At 51.1% G+C, this 23444-nt stretch overlaps 1 protein-coding gene across 1 annotated transcript; it reads left to right on the top strand.

The window, feature by feature from the left end:
• Positions 1–20427: 20427 nt before the first annotated feature.
• LOC119970900 (elongation factor 1-beta-like) lies at positions 20428–21132 on the top strand (the record flags this gene model as incomplete). Its single annotated transcript, XM_038806009.1, has 1 exon — positions 20428–21132. A coding segment is annotated over one exon (687 nt), but the record flags the coding sequence as incomplete, so codon positions are not given.
• Between the last annotated feature and the right edge of the window lie 2312 nt (positions 21133–23444).

The raw sequence follows: 23444 nt of genomic DNA, 5'->3' as shown, positions 1-23444 counted from the left end.
TGAAGGCTACCAAGACCTTTTAATGCCATGGTTGAAAGTAGTGCACTACGTGCAGTTGTTTAAAGGGGTTGCTATAATCCACTCAAAACCTAATAGGTTGGAGCAATTGGTCTCCCTGTGAATCTCACCAAGTACGAGTTCCATGGCTAAGGGGGTGGGGAACCAAGAACATTCATGATTAAGTTCAATATAAAGACAGCCAGGTATGGAACTGACAGAGCAGACCCAGCTGGGATCTGATGTATATTGTAAATGTAATTACTTTGCAATAAACATAGTTTTCTTTTATAATAATAAGAATAATAATCTTTATTATTGTCACATTAACACTGCAATGAAGTTACTGTGAAAAGCCCCTAGTCGCCACATTCCGGCGCTTGTTCGGGTAAACTGAGGGAGAATTCAGAATGTCCAAATTACCAAACAACACGTCTTTCGGGACTTGTGGGAGGAAACCGGAGCATCCGGAGGAAACCCAATCAGACTCAGGGAAAACATGCAGACTCCGCACAGACAGTGACCCAAGCCGGGAATCGAACCTGGGATCCTGGAGCTGTGAAGCAACTATCTTGTTATGCTCTTGGTGTAGCATAAGCGGCTTCCTTGTGGTGGACTTGACAAAGGAAGGATCAGACGTGGAGATAACTTCAAAACGTTTATTAAACTATATACACTTCTATAACTTGGGTTCGACACAACTGTTAATCCTACTATAGCTACTCAGACTGACTAACCAGACTGCTACAATCCACATGGTGGGAGTGATATCAAATCAACCCTGAGTCTCTACTCACTGACTGTCTCCACTGGAAAGAGGCAGGTCATGTGTGTGGTGTCCTTTATATATGAGTTGATGCAATGCCCTCCTGTGGTTGTGTCACTTCTGTGTGTATCATGAATGCCCATTGGTCGTGTCCTATCTAACTGATCTATTGGTTGAGTGTGTGTGTTTGATGTCTCTGGTGCTCCCGCTAGTGTCTAGCTAGTCTACATGTATTTACATTAACCCCTTGTGTATTTACAGTGATGCACATCACCACAGCAACAGTGCTGTCCCTTGTGCTACTGTGCTGTCCTACTTGATTCAGACTCGTCTGTGGCATAGAAAGAGGTGAACTAGTGGAGCACTTATCCCATTCCACAGCAGTCATATGCTCCCCAGGCTGCTGTGCTTTCCAAGATGACCCCATCGCTAGAGTTAAAGGACCAAAATCACTGTGAGATTGATGACCTTTTGAAGATGACATGACAATGAAGGTCCTACATGAAAACATGAAGAGAACTACACACATATCAACTTGTCTTCGCCTTATTCTTCCTGGAATATTGTAGCTATGAGGTTGACCCGGAATTGTTTTTCACATCATTTCCATGCAATGGCATCCTCATATGGCTCTTCTGACATGATGTCCCTTCAAAGTCCCCTTGCAAGGAGAGATGTACTTCCTTCAAGTCTCTCAGTGACAAAGTATTCCCCTTTTGCAGCACTAGGTTGTGCAGGCTGTAGCAAACAACGATAATGCGGGATATCTTCTGCGGTGAGTATTGGAGAGCCCACCTGATCGATCCAAACATCTAGTAAGGACCTTTTGGCTGAATGTGTAGTATTGTAACTCTTCTCAGATGCACTCTGTAGACAATGAACAGGCATATCTTTAAGGGGATGCCCTTACCACTGAAGAGTCAACTCTCTAAGCACTGAGGATCCTCTAAGACCTGTGGCTTCTGTACGTGACTCAAGCTGTAAGAGTCTTGAGATTGCTCCGGCTACCTAACACAAACATGCATGATCTGCTTTGTGTGGTCACAGATCAGCTGGATATTTAGAGAGTGAAATCCTTTCTATTAATGAACCTCACAGGATGCAGCCAGGGAACTCTCAAGGCCACATATTTGCAGTCAATGGCGCCCTGCACTTCCAAAAAGCCTGAGACCACAGCTAATTCTATAGTTCTGACAGCCTGTCTTCATTCATAAATCTATGATAGAACAGTGGGATGCATTCAAGAAGGAAATAGGGAGTGTGCAGGGCCAACATGTTCCAACATGTTCCAATTAAGAAAAAGGGTGGGACAAACAAATACAATGAACCCTAGATATCAAGGGATATACAGCATTGGATAAGGAGAAAACGGGACGCAAATGGCAGATATCGAGGGCTCAGTACAGCAAACGACCTGGAGGTGTAAAGAATATGCATGAGGGAACTTAAAACGGAAATTAGGAGAGCAAAAAGGGGACATGAAAAGATACTGGCAGGTAAAATAAAGGAAGATCCTATGTTATTTTACAAGTACATTAAAGGTAAAACGATAACTAGGGAAGGAGATGGGCCCATTAAGGAGCACAGTGGTAATTTGTGTCTGGAGCCGGAGGATGGAGGTAGGGTTCTAAATGAATACTTTGTGTCAGTGTTCACTCGGAAGAGAGAAGCCCAGGCTGCTGAGTGAAGCAAGGGAGGAAATAGCAGCGGCACTGGCAATCGTTTTCACTTCCTCTCTGGCCACAGGAGAGGTGCCGGAGGACTGGAGGATAGCCAATGCAGTACCATTATTCAAGAAGGGAGGAAGGGATAAACCAGGAAACTACAGGCCAGTCAGTCTAATCTCAATGGTGGGGAAACTATTGGAAGCGATTCTGAGAGTCAGAATTAATCTGCATTTGGAGAGGCAGGGATTAATCAATAGCAAGCGTGGTTTTGTTAAGGGGAGGTCAGGTGTGTAGACGGGGGCAATGCATTTGACGTAGTCTATTTCGACTTCAGCAAGGCTTTTGATCAGATCTCACGCGGGCGATTGATGGCGAAGGTAAGAGCCCATGGGATCCCAGGAAATTTGGCAAATTGGATCCAAAATTGGCCTAGTGGCAGGAAGCAGAGGGTGATGGTCGGCAGGGTTTTTTCATGACTGGAAGCCGGTGTCCAGTGGAGTCCCACAGGATCAGTGTTGGGGCCCTTGCCATTTGTGGTTTACATAAATGATTTAGATATTTATATCTCCAAATTTACAGATGCAAAGAGGCTGCAGGGTGACTGGCTGGACAGACTGGCTAAGTGGGCAAATATTTGACAAATGCAATATGACATGGGTAAATGTGAGGTTATCTACTTTGATGGCAAGAACAGGAAGGCAGGTTATTATCTGAATGGTGGCAGTTTAGGAAAAGGGGAAGTGCAACGAGACCTGGGTGTCACGGTGGAACAATCGCTGAAGGTTGGCCTGCAGGCGGTGAGGAAAGTTTTTTTTAAATTTAGAGTACCCAACTCATTTTGTTTCCAATTAAGGGGCAATTTAGCATGGCCTATCCACCTGCCCCGCACAAAGAACATAGAACAGTACAGCACAGAACAGGCCCTTCGGCCCTCGATGTTGTGCCGAACAATGATCACCCCACTTAACCCCACGTAACCCGTATACCCGTAACCCAACAATCCCCCCATTAACCTTACACTACGGGCAATTTAACATGGCCAATCCACCTAACCCGCACATCTTTGGACTGTGGGAGGAAACCGGAGCACCCGGAGGAAACCCACGCGCACACGGGGAGGACGTGCAGACTCCACACAGACAGTGACCCAGCCAGGAATCGAACCTGGGACCCTGGAGCTGTGAAGCATTGATGCTAACCACCATGCTACCGTGAGGCCCCTTTGGGTTGTGGGGGCGAAACCCATATAAACACGGGGAGAATGTGCAAACTCCACATGGACAGTGACCCAGAGCCAGGATCGAACCTGGGATCTCGGCGCCCTGAGGCCACAGTGCTAACCCACTGCACCACCGCGTTGCCCTAACAGTGAGGAAAGTTAATGGCATGCTGGCCTTCATAGCGAGAGGATTTGAGTATCGGAGTAAGGGTGTCATGCTGCAGTCATACAGGGCCTTGGTGAGGCCACATCTTGAGTATTGTGTGCAGTTTTGGTCTCCTGGTTTGAGGAAGCACATTCTTACTATTGAGGGTGTCCAGCGAAGGTTCACCAGACTAATTCCCGGGATTGCACCAATGGTGAGGTTCTCCGTCCAGCGATGCCTGAATCGTGAGACGCGATTGGGGAGGGAGTCGGGCATGGGCTGAAATCGTGACCGACACCGTGCGCCCAACGGAATGCCGTGCTCCAGTGCCTCAACAGCAGCGTCAATGCATTTTCTCTGCACTTACAGTAAACGCCGTTGGTCTATCATTAACGGGCTTGACCCGGTATTCTCCGGGGCCTGCACGATGCCAGGAGGAATTACTGACTGCGAGTTTCACTTGTGGTTTTTTAAATCGGAAACAGGTACCGTGGCTGCTGAGGGAGAGGGAGCAGGCAAGAAATTTTCCCAGAGGTGTGACCATGGGCTGCCAATCCTGCCACTGGTAGTGCTGGCAGGGCTGGCTGAGGGGGGGGGGGGGAGCATTGCCAGAGCCGGGGGGGGGGAGCAGCGGGAGGCAAAGTAGGTGACTCGGGAATGGGTCGTGGGGTCGTGGTGATCTCCCCGGTACCGAGGAGTCCAGGCACGGACCACCATTGCCGCGGCCTACAAGGGGGAACAAGCGGGACAGGGGCTGCAATGGGGGTTCGCACCATGCGAACATGTCTGCCTTTCACCCCAAGCAGACAATGGATGTCAGAATTCAACCAGGAATGGTTGCCTTCATCCTAGCCTGCGCAGCCCTGGGGGATGCACTGAGGCTATACAAGCAGGAGCTGCTCTGGGAGGACCCTGCAACGGCAGAACCAGCCCCAGAGGAACAGGAGCAGGCAGGTGAGGATGGAGAGCCAGTCGCTCAACAGGACAAGGAGGAGATGGGAAGGAGGCGTCACATTAGGCCTCGTGTGTACCGGCAGCGCCTGTCATTTGAGGAGCTGCCGAACCTAGGAATGCCGTCTAATTCTCCAGCTGAGCAGGGAGACCATACGGCATATCTGCCGGATCATGGCGCACCTGGAACTGCAGGGGTATGGGGAGGACACCTCTCCCAGTAGCCGTAAAGGTGGCGGTGGCCCTGAACCTTTACGCCATGCGGCTCTTGCAGACGCTCTTCTGTCTGGGATCTCACAAATCTCGGTGCACGGATGCCTCCGTGCCATCAAGGAGGCCCCATATGCCCAGTCAGCACAATATATCAAATTCAATGTGGACCAAGCCTACCAGGATCCCCGGGCAGCAGGGTTTGACACCATTGGCAGGGTGTTCCAAGTACAGGGAGTGATCGACGAGATACATATCGCCGTACAAACACCGACTCATGATGGGCCAGTCTTCACAAACCGGAAATAGTTCCACTCGATGAAGGTGCAACTGGTGTGTGACCATCAGCTGCGCATCATGCGCGTCCACGCCCGATACCCGGGCAGTGTGCACGATGCCTTCATCCTGGCACAAGCGATGGTTCCCAACACCTTCGAGGTGATGGGTTGACTATTGGGGTTATCCAATGTGGTTGTGGCTAATGACGCCAATCCGAAGGCCACAAATTGACATGGAGACCTGCTGCAATGATGCCTGTGGAGCGGCCAAGGGCGTGAGAGAGCAGTGCTTCGGCATCCTGAAGACGCTGTTTAGTGTAGCCATCTGGGATGGCCACTTACAGATTACAGAATGGATGCTTGCAAAGACTATAGGGAAACATGAACAATGCTAAGAAAGCAGACAGGTACAGAGCCTGGGTGCGTATTGAGAAGGCAACTCCCAGACAAGATAATTTAGGTAAAGGTTTCCCTTCATAGGACAGAGTAGTGTAGGGCCTGTCCTTACTTATGGGTGCCCGACTTCAGAGGAGAACAAAGAAGATGCAGTAATTTGATCCTTCACGCTTCGCATTGAGGATCACAAGCAGCCATCTGGAATTGCCACTTCCAGATTACAAAATGGATATTTGCAAAGACCAAAGGGAAACATGAACAATGCTAAGAAAGCAGACAGGCACAGAGCCTGGAATCATATTGAGAAGGCAACTCCCAGACGAGACTGAAACTGTCGGTCATTAGCATACTGATGGCCCATCTCCGGGAACAAAGGAATAACATTCAAGTAACTGATACTAAGGCAGACACCCCAGCGCCAGCAAGACACAAACAAAGCAAGGCCATTGGCCACCTAAGACACACCCAGCCATCAGGGCACCCACCCCTTTATTGGTCAAGATCGATACCGATGATCAAGATGCAGTCCAATTAATTGGGGCCAGGTTCAAGCCCCGCCCAAAGCGCGCGAAGCCCCTTTGGGTATAAGAAGAAGCCCCCGAGAGAGAATCGCTCTCTTGGACTCGGCTCTCGAGGCGGAGACCCGTCCACCAGCGGCACCAGAAGCAAATAAGTCCAAGGTCAACGCTCGCCATCAGGCGGACAACCTTAGCTGTTCTCCTGTTACACCTTCGCACCCAACAGCCTCAGATGCGAACAACGGCCATTGTTCTTCTGACTGAGCGGGCACCCGAAGTTAAGTACAGGCGTCAGCGTTAGAGATAGTTTAGTTTGTGGTATTTGTGCATGAGTAGAGATTACTGTGTGTGTAAATAAATACTTTGAACTAACTAACTGGTGCATTGGTTCTTTGATCAGTATTCGGGTTTGAACCTTGTGGCGGTATCGAAAGATACCTGGCGACTCATACCTGACAGAGCAAAACAGAATTAGGATCAAGGAAGGCGACCGCTGTATTTATAACTAGATAAATATAGCAACATTTACTGGCGACCTCTGCCGGGACTCGACCTAGAAGTGGCCAAGTCATTCCGAGAGAACCCAAACTTTCAATTAGATATCCAATTGGAAACAGAAAAACCACAAGTGTAAGACCAATACTGATCAAACCATCAAGATTCGGAAGTGTGTTATTTGCATGCGTACTAACAGGGATATAAGATAAACCTGAGAGATTTTGTTGCGTAAAACTGTCAGGAGTTTTGTAGGCCGGAAATTAGCGTAAGCCGTACCCGTGTTTACATCACCACTTTATCACCCCCTGTTCCAAATTCAGTAGAGACCCAGAGACAGAGAGAAAAATGGCAATGAAGGCCTTATGAATCCCCAGGAATTCGAGGTCGCAGCGACCAGTAGAGTAGGACAGTGTCCCGTATGGGAAGAGGAAATCAGAAAGTACCTCAAAGGGAAAGGGTGGCCCCTTTGGAGCGAATTCTGCGTGAATGATGAAACAGGTCCCGGAAGTATTGGGCACACTTGGTTGGAGAACCTGTCAGAGATTCACAAGAAGAGCTTAGGGAAAGCTCGCAAGCCGATGGCAATCGTGTCCTGCTTGGCACAATTGCGAGGCACAGAAGAGGTCGTGAGGCCGCTCCGTAGAGAGATAGAGGAGAGAGATAAGAACAGTGAAGGAGATGTGAGCGAATTTGAGAAAGAGAACAGGGAATTGAGAGAGCAGTTAGCGGCAAGAGACAAAGAGGTGGCTGATGCCAAGTGGGCACACCAATCTTGTCTCGCCCATTTGAGTAGTTTTCAGACCCAATATGATAAGACAGGAAACCGAACAACAGGTTGAGCAGTTGCAGAAACAGTGCAACAATTTAAAAGCAGCCCGACGAGCACTCCACACTTCCACAACAGAACAAAGGCAGAGCTCGGTAGACCACGCAAAGTGCCGGAAGCAAATTGCAGAACTGCAATCCCTGCTTTCTGTTCAAAATGGGTTCCAGAGCACGTTTGGACCCCAGTTAGACCAGGAAAACTGCCCCAACTGGCAGGAGTTAAATGAGACTGCCCATAGATACGTACATGGCACATGTACACAGGAAAAACCCCGGAAGTGAAAAGCGCCCCAACCCCCGACTACACAGGCAGAACACACCCCTATGAACCCTGTCACCACACAGCGCAGGGCCACACCAGACGGAGACCCAGATATTCTGTACATGACCCCATTAACTGTCACTCAATTAAGGGACGTGTGTGAGAAGATTACACCATTCCTCCCCACATCGGACCACCACCAATTCTTTGCAAGAGTAAAACAGCAGGCGACCATGTATGGCCCGGATGAAAAGGAGCAAGTGACACTCACAGTATTGAGCCTCGACCCTTCAGTCGTGGCAGCCCTTCCCGATCCACAGAATATAGGAGGAGGCACTCCAAGAGATGCACACAGCGATCCTAGACGTGATCGGCCTAAACAAGTGCAGGCAAAAGAAGACAGAGCACCCCACCGCATTTGCTGGATGCTTGTGGATACATTTTACTACGGTGTTCGGAGAGTTAGCACGCGCCCATTTGTCCCCAGATAATATGGTCAAATGGACCCGCATCCTAGTCTCTCATGCAACAGAGGCAGGACAGAGAGCTTGTGCAAATTACGACCCCTCAAACGAGGCCCACAACGAGAAATGGGTAATAAAGAGATTATACCGCGCTTGGGAACAGTCCATGCAGGGAAAAACAGCTTATGGTAAAACTGAGGACGAGCAGGCAGGCATGCATCCAGTTAGGACGCACCAGAACCCCGCATGGGTAAATAAGGGCAGGAACGGCCCACAGCAGACCAAATCCCAGGAGTGTTATAATTGCGGCCAGTTAGGACACTTTGCACGAGAGTGCAATGCGCCCCAGAAGCAGCAGAGAAACCAGCAGACAGGCAGCCGAAATAGGAATAAGGCAAAGCCAATTCACTGCGTTAGCGCCCATTCAGACACCTCAGATATGAACGGCACCGATTGACAATGTTCGGACTCCCCAACTTGGGTCTGCGACACCCTTTGGGACAAGTCCGGTAGACCGGTAATGGCAGGTACAGTCCAGGGACACCCCGTGGAATTTCATTGGGACACAAGAGGGTCCCGTACCATGATAAACTCCTCCACAATGTTTCAGAGAGAGACATGGTCCACTACGGACACCATTACTCTCAGCGGTTTTACAGGGCACTTACAGCAGGGACACATCACCACCCCTGTAGCGATACAGATGGGGAGCATTAAAACAAAACACCCCGTAGTTCTGGTCGACCTACCCCAGACAGCCAAACACATTTTAGGAATTGACTTTATGAGCTCCCACAATCTATCATTTGACCCCGTAAATAGATGTGTGTGGAAAATGGCAAAGGCAGCACGAGCCCCCGCCACGCTCACAGTTGGAGACTATGAAAATAGGATTAGCGGAGAAGGAGACTTCTGGTTCGATCCTCGAGTCATTAGTCAGGACAAATAAGTTACGGAAGTCCTGCAGCGACACAAAGCAGCATTTGCACAGCACAAGCACGACTGTGGCAAGATCGCTGGCTTGGTGAATATTACAGGTCCCGACCCCAGACCCCAAAAGCAGTACGGTTTTCCCCAAGAAGCAGAGGGAGAAATTTCAAAAGTTATACAGATCTGCTTGATCAAGGTGTACTCCAATCAGTAGCCTCCACGAATAATGCCCCAATTTGGCCTGTCGGGAAACCCGATGGATCATAGCGACTGACCATCGATTATTGGGCACTAAACAAAGTAACTCCAGCAGCAGCCTCCACCGTAGCCATGAGTCCCGAGACCATGCTCAAACAGGAACCAGTTATTTTCGGTTTTGGACATTAGCAACAGCTTTTGGTCCATTCCATTGGATAAAGCGTTCCATTACAAATTTGCTTTCTCTTTCCAGGGACAGCAATATACATGGACTTGTCTTCCACAAGGCTTCCACAACTCCCCCTCCATTTTCCACCGACAACCAGCAAATGGTTTAGCACAATTTTCCCGACCCGATTGTCTAGTCCAATATGTAGATGACTTGCTTCTGCAGACAGACACAAAGAAAGAGCACATTTTGCTTCTCAATGAACAATTAGGACTCCTACAACAAATTGGATGTAAAGTGAACCCCATGAAGGCCTAGATTTTACAGGAAAAAGTGATTTACTTGGGAACAGTGATCACGCATGGTAAATGCGAGATCGAGCAAAAGAGAATTGACTCGATTGTCAAATTGCCCCTCCCCCATAATGTCACAATGCTCCGGTCATTTCTAGGACTGGTTGGTTACTGTAGTAACCATATCGACGGTTTCGCCACAAAGGCAGCGCCCCTATCCGACCTTCCCAAGAAACAAGCACCTTGGGAATGGCTTCCGCAGCACACAGATGCTGTGGATGCATTAAAAAGAGCACTCAGCACAGCCCCCACGCTACAGGTCCCAGATCCACTCTCCCCATACGTAATTGAAGTTGCAAGCACCGACCGAACACTTTCGGCCGTGCTCCTTCAAGAACGACATGATCGTTTTGGCCCCGTAGCATACAATACTTTACCTACATTACAGGACTCAACCCCATCACTATTCTAACTGAACACACCCCAACACAACTCCTACTCAATGGTAGACTTAAGGATGGCACAGTCAGCCAAATCGCACAGCCCGTTGGACCCTTCTCTTGCAGGGATGGGACAGAAAACGTAAGAGGACAAAGACCCACATCTTCCTCGCTGACAATTTACAGTATGTAAGCACCCCACACGAATGTGAAATCGTCTCCACTAAACACAGTACAGGACCCTTTATAATTAAGTCAGCTCCCCCGAAAGCAGAAACTTCACCCCAGAGACACAAGCCCACAGAAACATGCACACCCCTTAGAATCTATGTCGATGGCTACTCCACAGTTTTAAACGGCAAAAGGATTACCGGTTGCGGTATCTATGTAGAGGACGCACAGGGACGCGCGTTAGAAGAGATTTCGTTAAAATTGCCAGGACACTTAGGCTTGCAGGCAGCAGAACTGGCAGCCATTGCGTTTTCGACCCCAGCCGACGTATATTCTGGCAGTTTATATGTCTGTAATAGTTTAACCAACTTCCTACCCCTGTGGGAATCGAGAGAACAAAGAATAAAGAAAATTACAGCACAGGAGCAGGCCCTTCGGCCCTGCCAGCCTGCGCCGATCCAGATCCTTTATCTAAACCTGTTGTCTGTTTTCCAAGGTCTACTTCTCTACTTCTCCCCACCCGTTCATATATCTGTCCAGATGCATCTTAAATGATGCTATCGTACCCGCCTCTACCACCTCAGCTGGCAAAGCAGTCCAGGAACCCACCACCCTCTGCGTAAAAAACTTTCCACGCACATCTCCCTTAAACTTTCCCCCTCTCACCTTGAAATTGTGACCCCTTGTAATTGACACCCCCACTCTTGGAAAAAGCTTGTTGCAATCCACCCTGTCCATACCTCTCATAATTTTGTAGACCTCAATCAGGTCTCCCCTCAACCTCCGTCTTTCCAATGAAAACAATCCTAATCTACTCAACCTTTCTTTATAGCTAGCACCCTCCATACCAGGCAACATCCTGGTGAACCTCCTCTGCACCCTCTCTAATGCATCCACATCCTTCTGGTAATCTTTTTTTTTTTATAAATTTAGAATATCCAATTCATTTTTTCCAATTAAGGGGCAATTTAACGTGGCCAATCCACCTAACCTGCACATCTTTGGGTTGTGGGGGTGAAACCCACGCAGACACAGGGAGAATGTGCAAACTCCTCACAGACAGTGACCCAGGGCCGGGATTCGAACCCGGGTCCTCAGCGCCGTAGGCAGCAATGCTAACCACTGTGCCACCGTGCCGCCCCCTTCTGGTAATCTGGCGACCAGAACTGCATGCAGTATTCTAAATGTGGCCTAACCGAAGTCCTATACAACTGTAACATGACCTGCCGACTCTTGTACTCAATACCCCGTCCGATGAAGGCAAGCATGCTGTCTGCCTTTTTGACCACTCTATCGACCTGCGTTGCCACCTTCAGGGTACAATGGACCTGAACTCCCAGATCTCTCTGTACATCAATTTTCCCCAGGACCCTTCCATTGACCATGTAGTCCGCTCTTGAGTTAGATCTTCCAAAATGCATCACCTTGCATTTGCCTGGATTGAACACCATCTACCATTTCTCTGCCCAACTCTCCAATCTATCTATATTTTGCTGTATTCTCTGACAGTCCGCCTCGCTATCTGCAACTTCACCAATCTTAGTATCATCTGCAAACTTGCTCATCAGACCACTTATACCTTCGTCCAGATCATTTATGCATATCACAAACAACAGTGGTCCGAGTACGGATCCCTGTGGAACACCACTAGTCACCTTTCTCCATTTTGAGACAATCCCTTCCACCACTACTCTCTGTCTCTTGTTGCCCAGCCAGTTCTTTATCCATCTAGCTAGTACACCCTGAACCCCATACGACTTCACTTTTTCCATCAACCTGCCATGGGAAACTTCATCAAATGCTTTACTGAAATCCATGTATATGACATCTACAGCCCTTCCCTCATCAATTAACTTTGTCACTTCCTCAAAGAATTCTATTAGGTTTGTAAGACATGACCTTCCCTGCAGACAGAAAACCTCTACCCTCAGCCCCATTACTCCAGCATATCCTAGAGACAGCTAAAGATAGGAAATATGGCATTATTAAAGTTCGCAGCCATCATTGTTCTTCCCCCCCGGTAACGTAAAGGCAGACGCCTTAGCAAAGGCAGGTTCCAGATACAGTCACTTTTGGAAACCCCCCCCCCCCCCCCCCCCCCCCGGAGAGCGCCCAGTACACGCGGTTCAGGTTGAAGCACGATCAATTGCACAAAAGACTCAGATTGGGTATAACTGTGGCTTTATTGCAGTCAGATGCGTGGCCTCCTACTGCAGCTGGCAAAATGGCAGATCAATGGAGGACACGCATATTTATACAGCTCCTAGTGGGCGGAGCCAGCCGGCAGGGGCTACCGGCGAACCTGTAGTACAGGTCCTACCTTACATCCCCTAATACAGGTGCACACAGTGGTTCACCACATTCACCCCTGTTAAAAATGAGTCAGACGGGGGTGGTGTGGAACTATATACAATGTTGCGAATTATGTACAGTTTCTTATAAAATGAGTGGGGAAGGAAAAAAATGTCCATTTTGTTGGTCCGGTGCCCGTCAGAGGGTCAGTCGATCGGGTGCTTTGACGGTTCGCTGGGAGCGACGTGATGGTGGCGGCGATGTCGGTGCTGGCGGTGCTGGTGCTGGCCAGTAGTCGGATCACCCCGGGAGCGTGCCAAAATCTTCTTTGTCCTCTTGCGTGGGCAGGGGAAGGTGGGATTGATCTGGTGGGGTTAATGTTGGTAGCGCCGGGGGAGGGGAGGGTGGCGCATGGGTGGGGAAGTGTGTTGGGGTAGAACCTGATGGTGCCAGGTCCCTGAGGGAGACAGTACCTTGGCGGCCGTCGGGGAACTCCACGTAGGCATACTGGGGGTTGGCGTGGAGCAAGTGCACCCTGTCCAACAAGGGATCCGCCTTGTGGAGTCGGATGAGCCTACGGAGCAGGACCAGTCCTGGAGCTGCGAGCCAAGTCGGGAGCGACACCCCAGATGTGTCGGATCGTGTTTTCCAGGTCCTTAAGGGGGAGGGGGAGCAGCCCCAAGTCGTAGTCCACATTGGCACTAACGACATAGGTAGGAAAGGGGACAAGGATGTCAGGCAGGCCTTTAGGGAGCTAGGATGGAAGCTCAGAGCGCGAACAAACAGAGTTGTTATCTCTGGGTTGTTGCCCGTGCCACGTGATAGTGAGATGAGGAATAGGGAGAGAGAGCAATTAAACACGTGGCTACAGGGATGGTGCAGGCGGGAGGGATTCAGATTTCTGGATAACTGGGGCTCTTTCTGGGGAAGGTGGGACCTCTATAGACAGGATGGTCTACATCTGAACCTGAGGGGCACCAATATCCTGGGGGGGAGATTTGTTAGTGCTCATTGGGGGGGTTTAAACTAATTCAGCAAGGGCATGGGAACCTGGATTGTAGTTTTGGGGTACGGGAGATTGAGAGTATAGAGGTCAGGAGCACAGATTTGACTTCGCAGGAGGGTGCCAGTGTTCAGGTAGGTGGTTTGAAGTGTGTCTACTTCAATGCCAGGAGTATACGAAATAAGGTAGGGGAACTGGCAGCATGGGTTGGTATCTGGGACTTCGATGTTGTGGCCATTTCAGAGACATGGATAGAGCAGGGACAGGAATGGTTGTTGCAGGTTCCGGGGTTTAGGTGTTTTAGTAAGCTCAGAGAAGGGGGCAAAAGAGGGGGCGGTGTGGCGCTGCTAGTCAAGGACAGTATTACGGTGGCGGAAAGGATGCTAGATGGGGACTCTACTTCTGAGGTAATATGGGCTGAGGTTAGAAACAGGAAAGGAGAGGTCACCCTGTTGGGAGTTTTCTATAGGCCACCTAATAGTTCTAGGGATGTAGAGGAAAGGATGGCGAAGATGATTCTGGAAAAGAGCGAAAGTAACAGGGTAGTTGTTATGGGAGACTTTAACTTTCCAAATATTGACTGGAAAAGATATAGTTCGAGTACATTAGATGGGTCATTCTTTGTACAATGTGTGCAGGAGGGTTTCCTGACACAATATGTTGACAGGCCAACAAGAGGCGAGGCCACATTGGATTTGGTTTTGGGTAATGAACCATGCCAGGTGTTAGATCTGGAGGTAGGTGAGCACTTTGGAAACAGTGACCACAATTCGGTGATCTTTACGTTAGTGATGGAAAGGGATAAGTATACCCCGCAGGGCAAGAGTTATAGCTGGGGGAAGGGCAATTATGATGCCATTAGACATGACTTAGGATGTGTTGGTTGGAGAAGTAGGCTGCAAGGGTTGGGCACACTGGATATGTGGAGCTTGTTCAAGGAACAGCTATTGCATGTTCTTGATAAGTACGTACCAGTCAGGCAGGGAGGAAGGGGTCGAGCGAGGGAACTGTGGTTTACCAAAGAAGTGGAATCTCTTGTTAAGAGGAAGAAGGCGGCCTATGTGAAGATGAGGCGTGAAGTTTCAGTTGGGGCGCTTGATAGTTACAAGGAAGCGAGGAAGGATCTAAAGAGAGAGCTGAGACGAGCAAGGAGGGGACATGAGAAGTCTTTGGCAGGTAGGATCAAGGAAAACCCAAAAGCTTTCTATAGGTATGTCAGGAATAAAAGAATGACTAGGGTAAGAGTAGGGCCAGTCAAGGACAGTGGTGGGAAGTTGTGTGTGGAGGCTGAGGAGATAAGCGAGATACTAAATGAATACTTTTCGTCAGTATTCACTCAAGAAAAAGATAATATTGTGGAGGAGAATGCTGAGACCCAGGCTATTAGAATAGATGGCATTGAGGTGCGTAGGGAAGAAGTGTTGGCAATTCTGGACAATGTGAAAATAGATAAGTCCCCGGGGCCAGATGGGATTTATCCTAGGATTCTCTGGGAAGCCAGGGAAGAGATTGCTGAGCCTTTGGCTTTGATTTTTAGGTCATCATTGGCTACAGGAATAGTGCCAGAGGACTGGAGGATAGCAAATATGGTCCCTTTGTTCAAGAAGGGGAGTAGAGATAACCCCGGTAACTATAGGCCGGTGAGCCTAACGTCTGTGGTGGGTAAAGTCTTGGAGAGGATTATAAAAGATACGATTTATAATCATCTAGATAGGAATAATATGATTAGGGACAGTCAGCATGGTTTTGTGAAGGGTAGGTCATGCCTCACAAACCTTATCGAGTTCTTTGAGAAGGTGACTGAACAGGTAGACGAGGGTAGAGCAGTTGATGTGGTGTATATGGATTTCAGTAAAGCGTTTGATAAGGTTCCCCATGGTCGGCTATTGCAGAAAATACGGAGGCTGGGGATTGAGGGTGATTTAGAGATGTGGATCAGAAATTGGCTAGTTGAAAGAAGACAGAGAGTGGTAGTTGATGGGAAATGTTCAGAATGGAGTTCAGTTACGAGTGGCGTACCACAAGGATCTGTTCTGGGGCCGTTGCTGTTTGTCATTTTTATAAATGACCTAGAGGAGGGTGCAGAAGGATGGGTGAGTAAATTTGCAGACGACACTAAAGTCGGTGGAGTTGTAGACAGTGCGGAAGGATGTTGCAGGTTACAGAGGGACATAGATAAGCTGCAGAGCTGGGCTGAGAGGTGGCAAATGGAGTTTAATGTGGAGAAGTGTGAGGTGATTCACTTTGGAAAGAATAACAGAAATGCAGAATATTTGGCTAATGGTAAAATTCTTGGTAGTGTGGATGAGCAGAGGGATCTCGGTGTCCATGTACATAGATCCCTGAAAGTTGCCACCCAGGTTGATAGGGTTGTGAAGAAGGCCTATGGTGTGTTGGCCTTTATTGGTAGAGGGATTGAGTTCCGGAGCCATGAGGTCATGTTGCAGTTGTACAAAACTCTAGTACGGCCGCATTTGGAGTATTGCGTACAGTTCTGGTCGCCTCATTATAGGAAGGACGTGGAAGCTTTGGAACGGGTGCAGAGGAAATTTACCAGGATGTTGCCTGGTATGGAGGGAAAATCTTATGAGGAAAGGCTGATGGACTTGAGGTTGTTTTCGTTAGAGAGAAGAAGGTTAAGAGGTGACTTAATAGAGGCATACAAAATGATCAGAGGGTTAGATAGGGTGGACAGCGAGAGCCTTCTCCCGCGGATGGAGGTGGCTAGCACGAGGGGACATAGCCTTAAATTGAGGGGTAATAGATATAGGACAGAGGTCAGAGGTGGGTTTTTTACGCAAAGAGTGGTGAGGCCGTGGAATGCCCTACCTGCAACAGTAGTGAACACGCCAACATTGAGGGCATTTAAAAATTTATTGGATAAGCATATGGATGATAAGGGCATAGTGTAGGTTATATGGCCTTTAGATTTTTTCCATGTCGGTGCAACATCGAGGGCCGAAGGGCCTGTACTGCGCTGTATCGTTCTATGTTCTATGTAGACTTCCTGGGGAAGGTAAAAACACGTTCATGTGGTGTGTTATTCGTAGCGGTGGACAGTAGTGACCGGATGGAGTGTAGTGCATCAGGGATTACCTCCTGCCAGCGAGAGGCTGGGAGGTTCAAGGACCGTAGGGCCAGCTGGATGGCCTTCCAAACCGTCCCGTTCTTCCTCTCTACCTGCCCGTTTCCCCGGGGGGTTGTAGCTGGTCATTCTGCTGGAGGCGATACCCCTACTGAGCAGGAACTGACGCAGCTCATCGCTCATGAATGAGCATCCCCTGTCACTGTGGATGTAGGCGGAGAAACCGAACAGAGCGAAGATTGTGTTGAGGGCCTTGATGATGGTGGCAGATGTCATATTGGGGCATGGGATGGCGAAGGGGAATCTGAATACTCATCGACCACACTGAGGATATACGTGTTGTGGTCGGTGAAGGGGAGGGGCCCTTTGAAATCCACGCTGAGGCATTCAAAGGGGCGGGAGGCCTTCACCAGGCACGCACGGTCCGGCCGGTAGAAGTGCGGCTTGGACTCCGTACAGACCTGGCAGTCTCTGGTGACTGCCCGTACTTCCTCAACGGAGCAGGGCAGGTTGCGAGCCTTGACGAGGTGGTACAGTCATGTTACCCCCGGGTGACAAAAGCTGTCGTGCTGGGCCCGGAGTTGGTCTACTTGTGCGCTGGCACATGTACCTCAGGAGGGGGCGTCTGGGGGCTCATTGAGTTTGCCGGGGTGATACAAAATCTCGTAATTACAGGTGCTTCAGCGATGGTTTGGGCCTCTTTTTCGACGGATGAGTGCTGAATTTCAGATGCATGAAGGGTGCGGGAAAAGAATGCCACGTGTCTGCCTGCCTGGTTTAGAATGGCAGCAAGGGCGGCATCTGAAGTGTCGCTTTCTACTTGAAAGGGTAGTGTCTCGTCTACTGCGTGCATCCCGGCCTTGGCTATGTCTGCTCTGATACGGGCGAAGGCATGTTGTGCCTCGGCTGCGAGGGGAAATTGAGTGGACAATATGAGTGGGCGGGCCTTGTCCGCATAGTTTGGGACCCACTGGGCGTAGTAGGAGAAGAACCCCAGGCAGCGTTTGAGGGCCTTGGGGCAGTATGGGAGGGGGAGCTCCATGAAGGGGTGCATGCGGCCGAGATCGGGCCCCAGAAGTCCGTTTTGGACTACATAGCCGAGGATGGCTAAGCGGGTCGTGCTGAACACACACTTCTCTCTATTATACGTAAGATTGAGAAGAGTGGCGGTGCGGAGGAATTTAGTGAGGTTGGCATCGTGGTCCTGCTGATCATGGCCGCAGATGGTGACATTATCTAAGTACAAAAACGTGGCCCGCAAACCGTACCGGTCGACCATTCAGTCCATCTCCCTTTGGAAGACCGAGACCCCGTCAGTGACGCCGAAGGAAACCCTAAGAAAGTGATAGAGCCGACCGTCTGCCTCGAAGGCAGTGTGTGGATGGTCCGATTTACGGATGGGGAGCTGGTGGTCGGCGGATTTCAGGTCAATTGTAGAGATGACCCGGTACTGTGCAATTTGGTTGACCATATCAGATATGCGTGGGAGGGGGTACGTGTGGGGCTGCGTGTACCGATTGATGGTCTGGCTGTAGTCCACAACCATTCTGTGTTTCTCCCCCGTTTTTATTGCTACCACTTGAGCTCTCCAGGGGCTGTTGCTGGCCTCGATGATACCCTCCTGAAACAGCCGCTGGATTTCGGACCTGATGATGGCCTTGTCCTGGGCGCTGTGCCGTCTGCTCCTGGTGGCGACGGGTTTGCAATCCGCAGTTAGATTGGCAAAGAGGATCTCGAGGCCGCAAAAGGTGAGTGGGGGTAGGGGCCCGCCGAATTTTAGGGTGAGGCTCTGGAGATTGTACTGCAAATCCAGGCCCAGCAATAGTGCAACGAAGAGGTTGCGGAAGACGTAGAGACGGAAACCGCTGAATTCTACACCCCGAACAGTGAGAGTGACCATACAGAATCTTAGGATCGGGACAGAGTGGGATCCGGAGGCCAGGGAGATCCGGTGATTGGCGGGGTGAACCGCGAGGGAGCAGTGCCTTACCATATCCAGGTGTATGAAGCTTTCGGTGCTCCCGGAGTCCAGCAGGCCAGAGGTCACGTGGCCGTTGATTTTTACCGTTGTCGAAGCGGTGGCCAGGTTGTGTGGACGAGACTGGTCCAGCGTCATCGAGGCGAGCTGCGGGTGGTCGTCAGAGGTTTCGGATGGAGAGCGTCAGCGACCCAGATCGTGGGATGTAGTTGGCGTTCCAACCCCGAGGGGAAGAGAAGATGGCGGCGTCCGGAGGTCTTGTGTGGAACAAAATGGCGGCGCCCATGGGGCGCACATTGCAGGGGCGGGACAAGATGGCGGCACCCATGGGACGCACGTTAGTGGTGCTGGGCAAGATGGCTTTGCCATGGCCACACGTGGACTGAGGGGGGGGAGATGGCGGCGGCCGCTGACCGCACGTGGCCCCGGGAGGAGAAGATGGCAGCGCCCACCGGCCACACGTGGACCCGGGAGGAGAAAATGGCGGCGCCCATTGTGCATTTGGCAGAGGGTGATAGCGGGCGCGATAGCGGGCGCGATAGCAGCGACAGCGCGGGCCTGGCACACAGCTGCGAAGTGGCCCTTTTTACTGTAAGACTTGCAAGTGGGGGCGCGGGCCGTGTAGCGTTGGCAGGGGTGCTTCTGTTGACCACTGAAGTAGCAGCGGGGACCTCCGGGGTGTGCGGATTGGCGTGCTGCGCAGGAGTATTGACTAGGCAGGGCCCCAGCTGGGGGTGTCGTTTGCGGGGTCCAGGAGGGACTTCCAGATTGCCACTTCCAGAATACAAAATGGATGTTTGCAAAGACCAAAGGGAAACATGAACAATGCTAAGAAAGCAGACAGGCACAGAGCCTGGAATCATATTGAGAAGGCAACTCCCAGACGAGACTGAAACTGTCGGTCATTAGCATACTGATGGCCCATCTCCAGGAACAAAGGAATAACATTCAAGTAACTGATACTAAGGCAGACACCCCAGCGCCAGCAAGACACAAACAAAGCAAGGCCATCGGCCACCTAAGACACGCTCAGCCATCAGGGCACCCACCCCTTTATTGGTCAAGATCGATACCGATGATCAAGGTGCAGTCCAATTAATTGGGGCCAGGTTCAAGCCCCGCCCAAAGCGCGCGAAGCCCCTTTGGGTATAAGAAGAAGCCCCCGAGAGAGAATCGCTCTCTTGGAGTCGGCTCTCGAAGCGGAGAGACCCATCCACCAGTTGCACCAGAAGCAAATAAGTCCAAGGTCAACGCTCGCCATCAGACGGACAACCTTAGCTGTTCTCCTGTTACACCTTCGCACCCAACAGCCTCAGATCCGATCAACGGCCATTGTTCTTCTGACTGAGTGGGCACCCGAAGTTAAGTACAGGCGTAAGCGTTAGAGATAGTTTAGTTTGTGGTATTTGTGCATGAGTAGAGATTACTGTGTGTGTAAATGAATACTTTGAACTAACTAACTGGTGCATTGGTTTTTTGACCAGTATTTGGGATTGAACCTTGTGGCGGTATCGAAAGATACCTGGCGACTCTAGAGCAAAACATAATTAGGATTAAGGAAGGCGACCACTGTATTTATAACCAGATAAATATAGAAACATTTTGCTCTTCTAACAGCCGCCGCGCGAGTTCAGGGCACAGGGAACAGGAGCCCCCTCACCGCGAATAAAACATTGGATTTGGAGACCTCAAATCCGCCTCCGACTTGAAGGTGCTTAACGACTACCTGGCGGATCGGAGCTATATCGAGGGGTATGTTCCATCTCAAGCTGATATAGCTGTATTTGAAGCTCTTGATGCTCCACCTTCAGCTGATTTCGACCATGCTCTCCGGTGGTATAATCACATCTTATCCTATGAAAGCACAAAGGCTTGCCTTCCGGGTGTTAAGCAGCCTCTTGGTAAATATGGCCCACAAAACGTAGCAGTTACAACACCAGCAAAAGCTGTGGAAGGTGATGACGATGACATTGATCTCTTTGGATCTGATGATAAGGAGGAAAGTGCAGAGGCTAAGAGGGTCAAGGAAGAGCGTCTCGCTCAAATTGAAGCTAAAAAATCCAAAAAGCCAGCACTCATTGTTAAATCATCGATCTTGTTGGATGTGAAACCATGGGACGATGAAACTGACATGGGCAGATTGGAGGAGTGTGTACGTTCAGTGATGATGGATGGCTTAGTTTGGGGTTCCTCCAAACTGGTTCCAGTGGGCTATGGCATCAAAAAGCTACAGATTCAATGCGTCGTTGAAGATGACAAGGTGGGAGCAGATATGCTGGAAGAAACAATCACTGCATTTGAAGATTACGTGCAGTCTGTTGATGTGGCAGCCTTCAACAAAGTGCAAAACAGCAACTAATGAACACTTAATAAAAATTGGCTTGTCCAAAAAAAAAAATAGAAACATTTGGTGCCTGGACCCTGTAGTATTGTCTTGGGAGAGTAACCCACATTGTGGTGGCCTGCTGCGCCCTCCACAACATTGCTCAGAAGAGCGGTGACGTGCTGGAGGAGGAGGATGAATGCCAGGCCTCGTCCGACAAGGAGGATGCAGGGGAGGGCGAGGATGGGCAGGACATATGGCCTGGGCAGACATGGGAACGTGTCTGGGCTGGCTTTCACGGGATACTCTAATCGCCCCTAGGTTCACCCGCTAGGGGGCTTGGTCAGCGGTATGGACACCACGCCCCACTCCCACACCTCCCCCCGGAAGACCACCCCCTCCCATGACCATCCTCACTGCAGCCCCCCCCCCCCTCCCCCCCCCCCCCCCCCCCCCCCCCCCCCCCCCCCCCCACACACACACCCTTGCAGCCCCCTCAGTGATTCTACTTGCCTCGCTACAGGGTGCTGGCCCTGGGTTGGCCACATCAGCGGCCTGGTCCATGGTATGGAGGATGAAGAGAACCTGCTCTGTGATGAACTATCGCATCGTTCGAAAACATCTGACTCCTGCCGATGGTGACACTTTCCACCATCCACCTGGGTAATCCCTGCCGGGCGGGCTGGCCACCTGAACCCTTGTGATGGTGGAGGTGGGGGCAGGGGGTGGGAAAGGTGGAGAGGGATGGGGGTGGGGAAAGGTACCTGGCGCTGAGCGGTGGCTGGACTGTGGTCCCTGGCCCGAGCCCACATCCAACATCTGTCCATCGCCCCCCCCACCCCCCCCCCTCTTCCCGCTGCCTCCCAGAACCCCCTCTGCTGCCAACCCAGACCATCCCTCACACCCTTCTGACACAGCACCGAGGCAGGTCGAGAACAGGTGTTTATTGTGAAAAGCTGAACAGTTTTGTACAGGTTTGTGCCCAAGCCCCTAATGCTATACTGTGTGTTGCACCCTTGCCAAGCTAACTGATGTCTAACTTTCTGGCCTTACGGGCCCTAACTCTACATCTCGGTGGATCCCCAGGCAGTACATCAGGGGTGGAGGCATCCTGCTGCGATCCCTACCCTGTGACCTGGGCCTCCTTTGGCGGCTGTCCTCGGGAGCGAACAGACCCGGATGGCTCATGGTGCCATTCTGTTCTGCCTGCTGCCCATCAGAGCCAACAGGGACAGGAGCTATGGGGTCTCCGAGGTGCTGTGGTGTTCCAGCACCGTCCCTCCGGGAGTCACCGGCAGGGGCCCCATCACCTCCTCCTCCCTCAAGATGCCCAATTGGCTACCCTTAGGTTGGGGGTGAGTCTAGAGAGAACTCCTGGAACTCCCCTGCTACCTGGAGGCTGGCTCCCATCTCGACCAGGTTCACGGTCATCAATCACAGGGAGTGGGCCACCTTCCTCTGGGACTGTGCCACATCACCCAGTGCCTGTGCCACCTCACTCTGTGACTGGCTGAAGTCAGCCAGCGCTCAGGCAATGCCTTTTGATGCCCAACTGAGGTGAGTGTTTCTGGTATGGTGGTGGGTATTTGAGACAACTGTGACAGGAGGTCAGTGTCGTCCTGGACTGGTGCTCCGGCGTGTCTCAGGCTGTGTTCTGGGTACTCTCGTCGCTGTCCGTTGCCTTGTCACTGTTATCCGCTTGGGTTTGGATTGGGGGCGAGGGACACCAGAAAGGCCCGCTTCGTTGGCAGGCGATCCAACAAGACGCAAGACATGACACATGATTGGATCGCGTATTGGGGTGGTGTGGGGGTGGCGAAGATGTGGTGTGGGGGTAGTGAGGGAGTGCCGTGAGTGTGGTAAGGCGAGCGTGTGGGGGCGGTGTGCGAGTGATGAGGGGGTGGTGTGGGGGCGGTGTGCGAGTGGTGAGAGGGTCGGGTGTGGGAGTGGTGAGGGGGCGGTGAGGGAGTGATGTGAGGGGGTGATGTGCTGGTGGTGAGGGGGCGGTGAGGGAGTGATGTGAGGGGGTGATGTGCTGGTGGTGAGGGGGCGGTGTGAGGGGGTGGTGTGTTGTGGTGGGGTGGTGAGGGGGCGGTGAGGGAGTGATGTGAGGGGGTGATGTGCGGGTGGTGAGGGGGCGGTGAGGGAGTGATGTGAGGGGGTGATGTGCTGGTGGTGAGGGGGCGGTGTGAGGGGGTGGTGTGTTGTGGTGGGGTGGTGAGGGGGCGGTGAGGGAGTGATGTGAGGGGGTGATGTGCGGGTGGTGAGGGGGCGGTGAGGGAGTGATGTGAGGGGGTGATGTGCTGGTGGTGAGGGGGCGGTGTGAGGGGGTGGTGTGTTGTGGTGGGGTGGTGAGGGGGGCGATG

Source organism: Scyliorhinus canicula, chromosome 9 (genome assembly GCF_902713615.1).
Source record: "Scyliorhinus canicula chromosome 9, sScyCan1.1, whole genome shotgun sequence".
NCBI lineage: Eukaryota > Metazoa > Chordata > Chondrichthyes > Carcharhiniformes > Scyliorhinidae > Scyliorhinus > Scyliorhinus canicula.
Note: the sequence above shows the minus strand (reverse complement) of the source record. Positions and strands in the feature narration are given on the sequence as shown.